The following is a 15376-nucleotide window of genomic DNA, read 5'->3' on the forward strand; positions in this document are numbered from 1 at the left end:
TCCACAACCACAGACGACAACATTATATTATATTTACATCATTATATGGGACGTGATTAAGTGGGGACCACCACACCTTTTTGCAATTTTTTAACCAAAAATTTCGACACTTTGACAAATATTCCTGTCAAAGAACCGATCAGTGCCACGTACTCCGCTGCAACGGCATCGTTTATGGAGACAATTGTTGTTATTATTGTTACAGAACCCAAGACCGTGCAAAGGGCGAGATCTCTCCATAGTTTATATGTTATTATACTTCAAAATTTTCCTCCATTTTTTTTGTTTTAGCTGGCAAAATTTTCCTGCTGATCAAGAGAAAAATCAAAATGTAAGTCCATCCTTTTCCCTTTTTTTTTCTGATGCATTCAAGAAATATTTGGTGGCGTTGGTTTTATAACAATCTGCAACAGGTAGATGTTTGAAGAGCCTGAAAAAATGTAAATGGAAAACCCCTATTAGTCAGTTATGACATTCTTGGCTGAAGAACTCCGCGAATTTTCCTTTTTATTTAATTTTTCATTTTATATCTTTTTTTTTTTTGAGTTGCAGTATGGCCCATTGTAGGTTCACTTGATGGTTCTGTTTGCTTTATTCTAGCAGAAATTCTTGAGAATATATGTTTTAGTTTTTTTGGATTTCCTGGTGGGATTCTGCTCTTTCACATTTTTTTTCTCATGTACAGTACTTTTTATGTTGTGAAGCAGGGAGCCGATGATTGTGCTGTGAATGTCATGTGGGGTTCGGAGAAAGTGGGATGTTAGAGAAGGGGTTATTAATACATAAAGTAGCAGCTTTTTCTTGTTTAGGATAAATTTGGTCAGTATTCTAACTGGTTGAATCCCACTTAGCGTCAGTTATTGGTGAAATATGGTAAAAAGGTTGCTTGTTTAAAGGAAATTGCAGAGGTTTTTCATTGTTTAATGCCAAGTGACTAATAAAGCTTGAAATTTTCTTTTTTTTTTTAATGAGTATAATCTCAGCTGCATTACTTGTTCATTTTGGATGGCCGATGTGGGCATTGTTTTAGTTGCATTACTGTGGGAAGTTGAATTTGAGGTAAGAAAAAGGCAGAATTTTGGGAAGGTGATGGTTTAACTGAAAAGATTTCGTCGGTTGACTGATGGGATTTTGAAGTTTTAGATTGTGAAATTGAGAGGGTCTGGAGGCTTATGAGAGGAGAATTGAGAATGTGATGGATCATTTAGATCTAAAAGGAAGTGATTCAGAAATTGATTTGGAGAGTGGGGGCAATGCAACTGATGATGATGGGGGTGAACATCTTGATTTGAGTAGTAGAAATTCAAAGAAAGGATTGCATAGGGTGTGGAGTGAGCTTGTGGGACAGGAATCAGCAGATGCATCTGCAAAGGGTGAAAAGAGTGCACATTCACTTGGCAAGTTGTTGAGTTATGATGAAATATTGGTTAAGAATGCGGATAGATGGCCAGAAAAGTTTGAGGAAGAATTTACAAATTTTTCGAAAGAGAAAAGAGCTGTGGAAAAGCCAAAGATGCCGAACTCCAAAAGGCCTCCAAAACCGCCCCGACCTCCGGGAGGTCCCTCACTGGATTCTGCTGATATGAAGTTGATCAAGGAAATTTCTGAGCTTGCAATCTTGAAACGTAAAAGGACCGAGCGAAGGAAGGCCTTGCAGAAAATGAGAAAGGAGAAGACATATTCAAAAAGCAGTAGTTTGTTCGCCATGGTGGTCACTGCACTCTTTATCTTTGTGATCATTTTCCAAGGTACGCATGTCCAGCTAGCAGACTTTGAACTTTTCATTTTCTTTTCCTTCTGCTAATCTGGCCTGTCTTTTTTATTTAGTATTGAGTGGATATACATTTGCATTCTTTTGGTTCATAATATTCATTGAAGTCACTTAATAGTATTTGATAATGTAACTGTATATCTATATTTGTTTGCTCATGATTCTAGGTTTATGATAGCTTAATGCTGGTTCGCTTTATGACTTCCATTATCATGCTAAACCTTTTTTTTTCTACCATCTGACATAGGATTTTACTGCTGCAATGTAAAGTTGTGGCCCTCCATTTGATGTCTCCCTTGAAAAATGATTTATTGACGGATTATTCTCTGACCTAAAAGAAAATTATTGACTTGATGAGAATATGTTGAAGAGAATTGACAGAATGACTTTTATTAATTGTGGGACTCTTAATATTTGATAAAAGTATACTGTACTCTAATTTACCATTAAGGTAGCACTGCTGTTTCAGAAACCATGGTAAATCAGACTCACAGTATTTGGTTTTCATTACCTTCACCATCCTGTACCATGTTCAGAATGAAATGTTTTCTGCAATAAGTATTGGGCATGAGCAAAAGGGACCTCTGCAGCATCAAACGAGGACATTGATCAAATACAACAATTGGAAATCTATGTGGATTTATCATTAGCGCAATTCATCTTCCATGGGAAGACAAAGGCTTTTAAGTAAAAAGATCAAGGAGAATTTTGTATCTTTAGCCTAGGTTTTGATGCAATTAGATGAAAAGCAGAATGCTTATATAGAGGAAACATCTGTTTTCTTGCAAATATTTCTGAAGTTCCACATAGAACATTTCAAAACTCAATTAGGATCAGTTAGTGGCCCATTTATAAGGGATAGTGTCCTGCATATGATGCCCGTCACATGCATTACTGGGTTGACTTCAATCCTGTCTAATTTTATCAAAAGCATTATAGAAGCTCATGTATGTGTGAATGCTTGATATGTGGCTGGGCACAACCAAGAAGGTATTGTGCCTTATCAAAGCTAAGTAGAAAGTATATTAATCTGCTCAAAACATGACAAGCGGAAGGTTGAAATTATATTGTATTTTTAGTTGGTACAATTATATTGTCGTAATTTTGGTCTTTCCTTGTTGGGAAAAGGGGGTGCAATAGGTGCTTGTAATGTTGGTTTAATAGTTTTTGTTAATTGTCAATTATGAATCACCATCGGTCTCCTTAATATTAAGCTTCTGATAAGAGCTTGATCTGAAGCATAGCTTGCTCGACAATGATTTGCTGGACTATCCGAGAGCACCTTCTTTTCAGAGGCTTTCAACAAGTCACTCTGTAGTCTTAGGCTTAGCTTGACCAATAAAGTTTGAGGCCATTTATGTGCTTATGCATCATAAGAAGATAAGAACCGACGATCTTTTCTTCAGGAGCCCCCCTAGTTGTTTTTTCTTTTGTTCATCCATAATGCTTCTGTACAAAGTACGTAAAATGAAAACTAAACTTTATCATCAACTTTCAGGTCTCCTAGGATCACGCATCTGACATGTATTGCGTCGCCAATATTCCAAGTATACTTCTATACAACTTATTTCCAATCCTCTTATTCATGAATGGAATACATATTGCCTTTGATGTGATGTTGCTGAAGCAGATTTATCCTGTTACGAAATACACAATGCCACCTGCTGTCTGATTTTTTAGTTACTCTAAGTCAGCAAGTATTGGAAACTTAAAGCATGAATTTATGTATCTATATCTGTAGAAACTTCAAAACACGTGGTCTTTGAGATTTATTTGAAATCTAGTTACATTAGATATCAATTATCAAGCATTGGCAAGGGACATGCAGATTTAAAATTTATAGAGCTTTTTTAGCCTTTTGATAGGGCCCTTATTGAGTTATTCTTGTCTTCTGATTTTGCCAGGTTCAGGAATAGCTATGAGGAAGTAGAGAGGATGGGATGAGCAAGTGCTGTTTTTGTATAGTAGTAGATGAACTCAGTACATGTTGAATTTTGAGGTGCAGCACTGGGATCAGGAAATATTACTTTTTGCTGACTATAGATAATTGTGTTAGAAACTGTTGCTGACGGTATGCTTGAGTTGTACAATCCGTTTAACGTAGGAAAGGAGTTCCAGGATGCAGTTGTTGGGTTCTTCCTGGATTTTGGAGCCTCGTTTTGACACAGGAAAGGGTTTACACGTTCTCAGACTTGTAGGTAGAAGCAGCCGGGAAGAGGAGCATTCTGGCAAGAACTTCCTAAGAGTTTGCATTTGTAGTCTTGACAATCGCTGGAATGAGAAAAGTGGCAACGATAAAACCTACCATTTGTCAACTCTGATGAAAGTCCTAATGTTACTCATTTTCTTTATCCATATCTCTCTCTCTCTCTCTCTCTCTCTCTCTATGTCGGTCTGTATGCTTGTGTTTTTGGCAGCTCGATTGAGTTGGAATTATATCATGACCAGAAAGAAAAGAAGGATCGGACGCGCTGCAAATAGAGAGATTAATCACAACCTATGGTGATGGAGGGATATGAAGCCCTGGAAAGTAGCAGTAGGTCCATCAATTTTCTAAGAGAATAAAAAAATGTGCGTGCCAATTCATTCTGCATGGACAGCAGGGTTAGAAAACACTGGAGTAGCAGATGTCATCAAGAGCCCCTTTTAACAAAGCAAACAGATACGGGAACCATGAAAACTGTGAATCTTGCAACCCCTAAAAGCAACTCAAGGAACGCGTAGACACTTATCTTCTTTTTTAAGCAGAAGGCTTCAGCTGCTAGCTGCTAAATGTTTCCATAACTAAGGTCTGACCATTCTAGTACTTCATTACATTTTATAACCAAAATGTCAATGTGGCCTTGTGAACTTGAATTGGCTGAAGAAACGCGAGAGTAGTAGCAACAATAAAGGCAAAAAAAAGCCTATTGGCAAGCCGATTTTGTACAGTGATGCTTTAGGTTTATAAATAAAGAACACAAGTTACTGCTTAGCAGCTAGCCAGCTATTCAATAGGGAATGCAATCAGAAATCAAGCATCACAAACGCCTAACTGCTGCCTAGAGACTTCGACAGGATTTCAAAACACAAAATACAGATTTTTATGTGTTCTACAAGAAATTAAGCAAGTTGCATAAAAGAACAGCTATTCCAGAAGTCACTTAGACTTTGCTGGCTGAGCTCTAGGTCTCCAAAGTCCCAGCCTATACTTGTGGGCATAGTTGAATATCAGCTTCCTCTGCATTTGAAAAAATCCCGGGAGTAATTAGTCATTTTTTGCACAAGTTATCAATGTAATGACCAGACAAAGATGGTGCTACTAAACCGTATGACTTTTTAGTATTATTATCAAACATGACTTGATCTGATCAGCTATAATCATCATAACTTAAAACTCACATTTCAGAAAACTACCAAATTTCCGGCCAAAAGAAAAATCAGGACAATACCTTGCAGAATAGAAGATATAACTCCAAAAACACGATTCCAAGCCATAAAATAAGACAACCAACTCCCAAGTAGAGAACAGGACAAATATAATAAGAAAAAATAAACAGCATTAATGAGTTCATCAAAAACATTAAGTGGATTTGTAAAACCTCCCATTAACCTCTGCTAATAAAAATTCATGAATGTCAAAGGAAGCTGGCTGAGGAGGGAAATGAGTGAGGGGAAAGGGTGTGGCTAGCTTATGACGGCAGGTCAAATCCAATCAACAAGAAGAGTTTATTCAGGGCAATCCATTTTTAGCAAAATGTAGCTGCCATATTAGCAGCAAAAATGAGTTCAACTGCCTCAACAGTGTTTTTTCCCTCTCAAACTGGCAGGAAAGAAGCAAAACCGCTTTCAAGTAAATACTCAGTTTTCAAGGTTTAAGATAAGCCACCAAAGGAGAATCAAGTATGCCAGATAGGGGACCAATAGAGATGCATTTCAGTTAATATACAAATCAGAAAAATGAAAGCCAAGAGATGTTTCTTCAAGGCAAACATCTCATCTGGATCCACTATGTGGCAGGTCATTCCTAGCCATTCTTGGAACCTAAAGGAGAAAGGTTCAGTGATTTATCTGCAGTTCTTTTAGCATATGGTTTTCCCACTTTTCAGTTACCCCATTTGAGACTCAAGTTGATGGGATTCTAATGCTCTAAAGGAGACAGTTAAACAGAAATCCAAACTAATCCTAGTGAAAATCACCAAGACACTAACTAAGACCATAGATTCAGCTAACAGCAAAGAATCATTTGAGACGTGTAATTGTATGACCATTTTTAACAAGCAAAATCTAATACCTCTGAACATTAACTTCATAGGTCACAGCATAGTGACCAACAGGCTGTTACAACAAGTGCTAGTATCTTCTCTCCCCCTTGTTTTGGGGGTGTGTGTTACAACTCTGAAAAACGAGGACAAAAGGCATATTTTCATCATCTTTTTCTCATTCAAGAGACATTTTGAAAATGAATTCCTGAAATGGGAAGTAGTTGTTTGCAGTAGTCTCCAAAACAAACTCAAGCCATGGATTTACTCTTAGGGAACTAGATCAATCCATCAATCAAAGGAAAAACACACAAATCAAAGCTCTCAAGACCTTGGAACGTTATATTCCATCTCTTCAAACAAAACGAAGAGGATTCAAAAAGAAGAAGAAGAAGAAGAGTATATGAAAGAATGATCATGCCAGAACTTCCAAAGTCACAATTAAATGACAACATGCAAAGGGGCCTACCACAATCTCTTCTGAGGGATCAGTAACAAACTTTCAAAAGCTTCCCAGGTAATGAGAGGGATTTTCAAGACTCATGTGATACCCTTATCAAGCTCAGGATGGAAAAATGTGTATATATATGTTATGGGGTCAAGGCCATTCTAATGTTTGTCTGGAAAACAAGATTAATTAGCGAGAAGAAGAACAAGCTGATCCATCAATGATAGTCTGACTGAGTAGAATTCAAGAATGTCTATGCTAGAAGAGCAAGCAAGGGACAAATGTAAAGTAATTAGTTCTGGATGTATCAACAGCATGGATAAATGTTTCTTAACAGCGGTTGGCATGGTTATCAGGTACCACAAGCCCTTGATACTATAGCAAATGTACAACAAACCCCACTAAAGCTGAATCAGTGACAAGCCTTCTTGGCATCTACTTGATTCCTCCTAACTCTAACCCGTCATCTAAAATGTACACCCTCCAAAATCATAATTTGCCACTTTCCACATAAAACAGATCTCTGAAAAGGAAAAGCCAACTTCACAGCATCCGCCAGGGTTTTATGGTAAATATTAACATTTATGAAGCCAAAATCAACCAATGAAGCATTATACCGAGGACTTCATCTTTCCTCTCCAACAAAACCATACCCAAAACCTTATTACAATCCACAATTTGATAAAACAGCCAAACGTTTGCAGAAAAAAAAAATCAGCATTCTAAATCGAAACCCAAATAGAAATTTTTAACAGAAAAGAGGAATAGCAAGAATCAGAAAGTAAAAAAGCAAGCTGTTATTCCTTTACATGTTTGACAGGGATATCAAGATTCTTCAGCTTCCATCTGCGGGTGACAAGCAGTTTCTGTAAATCACCAATCTCGGCTTCAAGTTTTTGAACATGGGCTTCTACCCCTTTCCCCACTCCGTTCAGAAACTCTGGTATTCCTACCTTCACTGCAAGAAAATGCCAAAATCCCATCTTCGCAATCAGTCTTTAAACTCATATACCTAATGAAAACCCACGGGAAAATCGAAAAGAAAAACTAACTCACATGCATAGATATGCATGAAGTTGTGACCTTTTACCTATGTAAGGGTAGGATTTTGAGGAAAAATGAGCCAACCCAGAAATGTAATAGGAAGCTGATGAGATTGATCCTTTGTTTGAGGACAAGAATTGCCTGAATGCCATATTCAGGATTTTCTTATTGACTTGAGCTTCTGATCAGCTTTTGTTTTCTTGAATAAATTGCTGCTTCGGGTTGGGGGTTTTGGCAGCATAAACCCTTGCATTTCAGTCACGGAGATTGCCCGTCTTTTTAGTCTCGATCTAGACGACGTCGTTGGCCCGCCGGTTTTGAGGAATAGTAGTCGATTTTTTTTTATTTTTAACCCGCCCACCAGGTTCAAATTTGGGTCAAATATTAATGAATTATAAGGATTGCTTGAATTCAATTCATTTATTTGTACAAATATTCGAGTTCAAGTTTGAATTTGGCTCGTTAAACTAACGAACTGAATTTTAGCTTGAACTCGAGGTCAAATTTGAGTTTAGAGATGATTTAATTATAGTTTTAATTGTGTTTTGTGGTTTAAAAATAATTAAATAATACTAATTTATGTGTAATTACTTTTTTTAGTAACATATATGATAATATTAAATGTATTTATGTTTTTATTTTATTATTTATTTTAATAATTATATATGTATTCACAAACTATTTGAATAGTTCGCAAATAGATTCTGTGCGGCTCGATTATTAAAAGACCCTAATAGTGTGCTTGAACTCGATTGGTTTATTGAATTATCAAACTTTTTTTCAAACTTAAACGAGTCGAATACGAACATGTTGGAGAATAATTCGATTCATTAAAAATTCTACCTCTCACCCCTCCCCACACTCTTCCCAACCCCATCTATCATATACAGAATTCGAATGCTGAACTTGATACTAGAGAAGACTCTAAGCACCCTATCCTAAATTAGTAGTCGATATATTTTCTTTTTTCCTAACTGTTAATAGTTGATTTATTTTGGGGAATTGTTACAGAAAAACATTATTGTATCTAGTAATTTTATGACCTATTGTTTTGTTTTCGAAATATGCAGTCCTACTAAATTAGTAGCTTTGTTTACTCAAAAAAATAACTCCTGCTTGTAGTGGCCTTTTTTAATGCCATTACATGAGAATTTTCTTGTAGTTTTATTCAGTTGTCTCTACTAAAAAAGTTACTCCAATCTTGGAAATTTCTCAAAATCTTCATTTTGAAATTATACTGTTACACATGATTCAGTTTGATTTTTTTTCCTCCCCTTAAGCGGAAGAAATGTTAAATGGTGCTTTACTTGACAGTTGACACAATCGGAATTTACATACTTAATCTATGGAATCGGATACAGACTACAGTTTGACGTATGCTCATTGATAAAATGCATGATTTTCAGTTCTATCCAATGTTTTGAAAACCAGATTGGACCGGCTGGTTCGACTAGTCATACCGTGAATCTGTTAAGTCTTCCGTTCGATTCATTCCCAGTGTTGACTTTTCATAAAAATCGGTCAAAATCGCAAAAAATCGGTCGGACCGTTCAACCTGGGTTGAACCGTGAACCGCGATTTTTTCATTTTTCTCATTTTTTAAAAAAATTTTGAACCTAAAGTTTTAAACATAATAACACTTATTAGTAGAATATTTTGTTCCCAACCCTAATTTCTAAAAGAGTAACCAAACTCTCTATATTTCTTACCCTCAAACTCAAATATCGTTGTTTTCTTGTGTAGTTCTATTAGATTTTGTTTAATTTCAAAAGTTCCAATGCATTTTATTTAATTTTAGAATGTGGTTGTGGTTTGTGTGGGATTTAAGATATTTACCAAGTAGGTACAATTGAGATGAATTTATTTGTTTGAATTTACAATTTTAAAATTTTATTTGTGTTTAAAAATATATAATTTTTTATCAAGTGATGTCTTAAATTAGTCTATGGGATAACAGTCTAGAACAATTGAAACAATTATTCTGTGCACAAGTGTATGTGTGTTTATGTGTGTGTGTGTATGTATATATATATATATATGTATATATGTATGTATATATGTATATATAATATCATTGAACCAGGGTTGAACCGGTCTGACCGGTTAAACCTTGATCCAGTCACTTCATCGATTCAATTAACGGTCCGAGTTTCAAAACATTGGTTCTATCCTTTATTTGGCTCTTAATCTGCAGTTCCTTATGTTCCCTTGGAGTCTTGCACCATTACAAGAAATGTAGGGTTCTTCCAAGCCAAATACTTGGAAGAGTGATGTGGTATTTAGAACCATAGTTGTTAGGATCGCGATCCTACGATCCGGATCAAGGTTAACGATCCAAATCGTAAGTAGGATCGAAAATTAGGTTTAAATTAATTAACAAGATCAATAGGATCATGATCCGGATCGTAGGATCGTATGATCCTACGATCCTGATACGATCTTACTATTTTCAATAAATTAAGTAACAATTTTAGTATTTTAACCATATCTTTGTGTAGAAAACTCGAAATTGAGTGCCGTTTGTTGCGTTGTAAACTATATTCAGAGTGCTTTAAATCCATGTAAATAATTAACCCCAATTCCAAATCTAGAAAATTTGATGAATCTTTAAATTTGACTCATATAATTCACTAAAATGAATAGATGATCTTTGTTATAGGTTATCACATGGAGCTAGTGTTTTGTGTCTTTATTATAAAAATTAATATGTTTAGAGTCTTTAGAAATGAATTAATACTTTTGCTAATTAATTCTAAGTGGATAAGTGGTGGGTTATAAATTTGAACCCAAAATACACGTTTTTTTAGCACAAAATTCTATTCTCAAAATTTTCTTTAATTATTTGTTTATTGTATACCAATTGTTCTATCAATTAAAATACATTTGAAACATTTTATTATATATGTAATATTTAATTATCCTATTATATAAAAAATGATGTAATAATCAATCACTAAATCATAGTTAACTAAATGTATTGTGTTTAACTATTTTATTTGAATTTGGATTTACAACAAGAAAGAACAAGTTGTTTAGTTTAATCAAAATACATTTTGAATATATTATAATTATAAGTAGTCCCAAATTTCTCTATATTTTTCAAATTGTCCCAAATACTTTATATAGCACAATTTTAACCTTAATTAACAATATAATTATATTGATTGCACATGAATTACATTATTTGTTACCAGATTTATGAATTGCAAACTTAAAAATTAGAACTATGACAATTTATTACATTTTTTGTAGGATCTACTGATTTACTATGCGATCCTGCAAACCAAAAAACGATCCTAGGTAGGATCCCGATCTTGAAAACCTTGTTTAGAACTACCAAAAGCACGTCTTCAAAGTATTGACATGTGATGAAATTTCATGTATTGGGAATAATTTGTATTGAGAATAATAGTTTGAAACCACGGCTGAAGGAGGCGACTCCTTTGCGCCTATGGGTCCAAGATGCATCTCAGCAGTTAAATCCAATTAATTATTTGGACTCCCTCGTCGACTGGTCAAAAAATAGTCCAAAATGGATATTTCAAGCTAGATTTGACTCGGTACAGGACAGAGAATGCCCACAGGTTGAAGACGCAACTCGAATCTCAACTCTCAAGTCTCAAGTCCTGCGGGCAGTTTCTACACTCCGAGTCCAACATCCGTGCCCACAAGTTCAAGACGTAACTCGAGTCTCAGCAGCTAAATTCAACTATGTGGATTCTATCCTCGTTAATTCAAAATAGATATTTTAAGTTAGATTTAAGTACTCAGACTCTGCTTATATATTAATTCATTGTACTTAACTTTACCAATGTGAGACGGGTATCACATTATCATAAATTCATAATGCTGCAAGTGAATGATACGCCGCACGACCATGGTATGCAGCACTAGCTTTGTTCCGTGGAGCTCGGTACTGAAAACAGAAGGTATTAGGAAAGGAATTTCGAGGACTTCTGGTTCCAAAGGAGCCTCAAAAAGACTGCCCCTTCAAGGTGAATGGGAATCTTGCAAAAAATTATGATAGTTGCATCAAAATGAACTAGCTAAATGTTCACCTAACTCTTTGGACTTCCCTAATGAAATATCTTCTGCAACTTTCAGGCAAGTCAATAGCTGCAAGCCCAATTGGCAAATGATCGAAGAATATGATCAAAGCTGCCTCTCCTCAGTGACTGAAAGGGATTTTTCCAAAAATTTTGTCAGAAAATTTAATTTGGGACCTCTTGGCTGTCAATTGCTGTGAGTTTTTAACCGAGATAAATCCTTTCAGCCTTCATTGCACATCACATCAATCACTAGCAAGGATCGTTAGTGATCATATATAGATTCACCAACCCCCCTCTTCTGTTGCATTAGCATAGTATCATTCTAATTTCCACGTATTCCACCTGTAAACATTTGTCACCTGCTCTTTAAAGTCTCAGTAATTGAATGTTTGTTAAGACCACCTGGCTGTTTGAGCTGGTTTCTGCATTTTTAAGGCTAGTTATCTCTCAGATTAAAGTGATTTTTGTAGAAGAAGACGGCCAAATCTATACAGCAAACAATTAAATGAGTCACAAGGACTCCAATCAACAAAACTTTCTCTCAAAAAAAAGAACGTGACGTTACATCATAGCAAACTCTTATCTAGTTAACTATTTAGCGGAAGAATATACCACTTACCATCACCAAATATACAATTTCTTATCTAGTATACAATTTAGCTGAAGAGTATCCAATGGTGTAAAACTGAATTCTAAAGACCATAGGAGCCAGATGCTGAGTGTTAGTGCAGGGTTGGCTTAGATAACCCCCTCATTTCCTGCCAAGATCATATACTTGTCTTTCCTTGTTAAACTGGTGCATTCATACCCCAAGGCTTTACCTATTTCACACTGTACATAATTAGCAACTTCATACCGCGATTTACCACCACTGCCACAAGTATGAGATGCTGGCAGCCTCTCGAGAAACTTGATCATGTAGGTTGGAGATGGGTTCAAGAGGAAAAACAATGGATCTAAGCATTTCAGCCCACTTGCAGTTGTTCCATAAAACATGCTTACTTGCATGTCTAATGCTACAGGAGCTATGTCATCAGTAAGTTCAGCAAATGACGGACTAAATCTTAGCAAATATGGCTCCCTGCAAGTTGTCCCTTCAGGGCATACTGCAACATCACCCTGGCAAAGCACCTCATCCATCATCCTCAAATCATTTTCTCGATCCCTCATCAAACGTACAGTCCTGATTGGTGATAGCATCTCTGATATTCTGCTTAGACTATATGTTGCTGCTGTGACAGGTTTCATGAGAGCCATTGAAACGTAAATAGGATCAAGAAGTGTTCTGTGGTTACACACAAAAAGCGTCCCCCTAGACTTTTTATCACTGGGAGTATAGTGCATGCTCACAGTCCCTTTTATCCCAGTAAAAGCCAGAATGGGGAGGGCTATTCCATAAGGCAGAAACAAGCCAGCAGTTGCTCTGATTATGCAAAGGAAAAGCCCAAACGGAAACCATAGAAACATCAGAAATGCAGCTGAAAATGTTGGTCTGAAGGCCAGTCTTCCATCATGGAAAATCAACCTTCTTGGATATTTGTCTCTTGGAAGAATATGCCACTTTCTTTTTTCTGCTCTAGTCACCAAGTAAATCTCCTGTTGTAAATAGAAACAGATTATTAGTGGTGCAACTTGGTATTAAGCCATGCAAATGGAAACAAAAGGAGAGACAAAAAGTGCAAAAATTAGAACAAATATCTAGATTCTGCAATACCAACCTTGCAATGACTAAAGAAGTGTTGGCTGAAAGTTGTGCCAAGGCTATGATATCCAACAAGCGAATTGATCTTTTCCTCTCCAGTAATTTCATTTAGGAAAGAATTACTATTTTTCCTTTCCTCCATGAAACCTACAAAATATCCATAAGCAACCTTCATTTCTCTTCCCATCACAAAATCAACTCCCAAATAATCCTTCAAAAAGCCTTCAACCATAACAGTGGGCAAATCACTGACTCCAACCTTCCTCTTATGCCTCATAATGATTTCAAAGCCTTCATAACCAACATCTTCCAGGAAGAACTTTGGCAAAACAGATCTTCCAACCCTAAACCTGTCCCTTTTTATCCCAAAGAAACAGATAAAGACCATAATCTTGGTTCTCATTTCCTTGCTAAAGAAGCAATAGAGAGGGTAGGCTACAAAAAGAAGGATAGCCCTTAAAAGCCCCCCAGCTTCAAAAGCAACCAGCATGAAATAAGGAAACAATGAAGATGATTTTAGCAGCGCCTCCTCCATATGAAACACCAGTGTTTCATTCAGAAGATAGTCTGCTTTGATGCTCAATGAGGAATACTTGTGAAGTTTTGGTTGTAAATCATGGGTGAACCATAACCTCTTCTGTACTGAAGAATGCACGTTGCTAAGACTTCTAAGAAGGAATTTAAACAAAAAGAAAAGAACTTCAATTGTTAGCATGCAGGAAAAAAGAGCTTTTGGGGTAAGCATGTTTACTGCCATTATCTCCTTGCTGGCTACAATGGGGAGGAAGTTACTATATATAGAAGTCCAGGTATTAATTGCAGGGCTGCAAATGGCTTAAAGAAAGTTGACAAGATTGACCTATTCTCATTTTTGCATACTATATCTTAGTTGTCCATTTGAGTTATTTGACCAAAATTTGTAATCTTCATGGTCACCTTCCTCATTCCTAAAATCACTTTGAAGGAGTTACACACACACGCCTTGCACACTTCTGCTTTTACTTGTCAAAGTCTAAGAATCGGTTCCCAATATTTAGGTTACATATCCAGTGAAACGTAAAAGTAAATGTCCTTATCCAACGAGTTTGTTACTTGATTTCTTGGATAAAATGTGCGGGACCAGTAGACTCTTTTAAGGAGTTGTCCTGCGCTAGGCAATTCACGTTGTGTAACAGTAAACTTCTCTGAGCAGGGGCCATAAATTTTACGAGTAATTCCACTGCAGTGGCGACCATCAAGGACTCAGCTGCATAGCTAAGAATTTTCTTTCTAAAGGGCCACAAGGTTATGAAATAGCTACTCAAAAAATCTGTACAATCCTCCTTGTTAGAGCATTTTAATAGACTACGAAATACTAAAAAACCATTTGATGATTTTCTTTCCGTTATACAAGTCTTCTCCATAAATTTGTAGCATATGTAACTATTGTAACTGTTATTTTAATACTGATTTAACCGTTATACAACAAATGTAAGACAATTATGCTATGTAACTTACAATTGTGTAATTAATGAGCAAGGTCTATTTGGCAGATCTCACTATAATATCTAAACTTATAGCAGTTGATAATCTGGCAGCAATTTTAAGTATGCGGAGATGCTCGTGGACTTACATTTATTTTATCTCATTTTTAAAATATTTTTTGGAGCTTTACAGTGTAGTTTTTATCTATTATTCAAATCTATAATATCTATTTTTCAGCTCTGTTTTATGATATATGTGAATATTTGATGATATAACTTTTGTCATTTGTGTAGATTTTAATAAAATTACGATGTTTTATTGAAAAAAAAAACTCAATTGTAACTCCAATGTTTTCAAACCTATATAAATATTACTATGAGATAGAACTGACTACCTTTTTATATTCTATAAAAGGAGACTTCATTATTCACTATTTTCTGTGCTACTGCTATCCATGTTAGAAAGATGTATCAGTAGATCATTTTATGAGGTAAAGAGTAGTGTTGTTAGATTCAAGTCTTAACTCCAGCAGTGTGACATAGGGTAGTGTTGATCATTTTTTGCTGAAATTATTATGTGGATTATGCTCCGGAAGGGGATGAATCGTTTTAAATTCAACAACATATTTCGAATTTTTGTTCATATAGTAATTGGATT

General features: G+C 35.8%; 3 protein-coding genes across 5 annotated transcripts; 1 reads left to right on the plus strand and 2 right to left on the minus strand.

Moving 5' to 3' along the window:
* Positions 1–293: 293 nt before the first annotated feature.
* LOC113762707 lies at positions 294–4125 on the plus strand. Of its 3 annotated transcripts, XM_027306266.1 has the most exons (4): positions 294–331; positions 708–1748; positions 3270–3318; positions 3676–4125. In XM_027306266.1, exons 2-3 carry the CDS (start codon positions 1196–1198, stop codon positions 3290–3292), a joined length of 576 nt encoding a protein of 191 aa, XP_027162067.1. In that variant the 5' UTR covers positions 294–331; positions 708–1195; the 3' UTR covers positions 3293–3318; positions 3676–4125. The 3 variants fall into 3 exon arrangements, with proteins under 3 accessions (XP_027162067.1, XP_027162065.1, XP_027162066.1); XM_027306264.1 differs by lacking the exon at positions 3270–3318; XM_027306265.1 differs by lacking the exons at positions 294–331; positions 3270–3318 and having other exon boundaries at positions 694–1748.
* A 535-nt stretch (positions 4126–4660) lies between these two features.
* LOC113762353 lies at positions 4661–7761 on the minus strand. Its single transcript, XM_027305763.1, has 3 exons — positions 7551–7761; positions 7270–7418; positions 4661–4991 (listed from the first exon to the last, which is right to left on the minus strand). The coding sequence occupies exons 1-3, from the start codon at positions 7654–7656 to the stop codon at positions 4911–4913; spliced, it is 336 nt and encodes a 111-aa protein (XP_027161564.1). The 5' UTR covers positions 7657–7761; the 3' UTR covers positions 4661–4910.
* A 4289-nt stretch (positions 7762–12050) lies between these two features.
* On the minus strand, positions 12051–13992 carry LOC113762895 (probable glycerol-3-phosphate acyltransferase 3). Its single transcript, XM_027306526.1, has 2 exons — positions 13272–13992; positions 12051–13149 (listed from the first exon to the last, which is right to left on the minus strand). Exons 1-2 carry the CDS (start codon positions 13968–13970, stop codon positions 12292–12294), a joined length of 1557 nt encoding a protein of 518 aa, XP_027162327.1. The 5' UTR covers positions 13971–13992; the 3' UTR covers positions 12051–12291.
* Between the last annotated feature and the right edge of the window lie 1384 nt (positions 13993–15376).

The sequence above is a fragment of the Coffea eugenioides genome, chromosome 2 (genome assembly GCF_003713205.1).
Source record: "Coffea eugenioides isolate CCC68of chromosome 2, Ceug_1.0, whole genome shotgun sequence".
In the NCBI taxonomy this organism is placed as follows: Eukaryota; Viridiplantae; Streptophyta; class Magnoliopsida; order Gentianales; family Rubiaceae; genus Coffea; species Coffea eugenioides.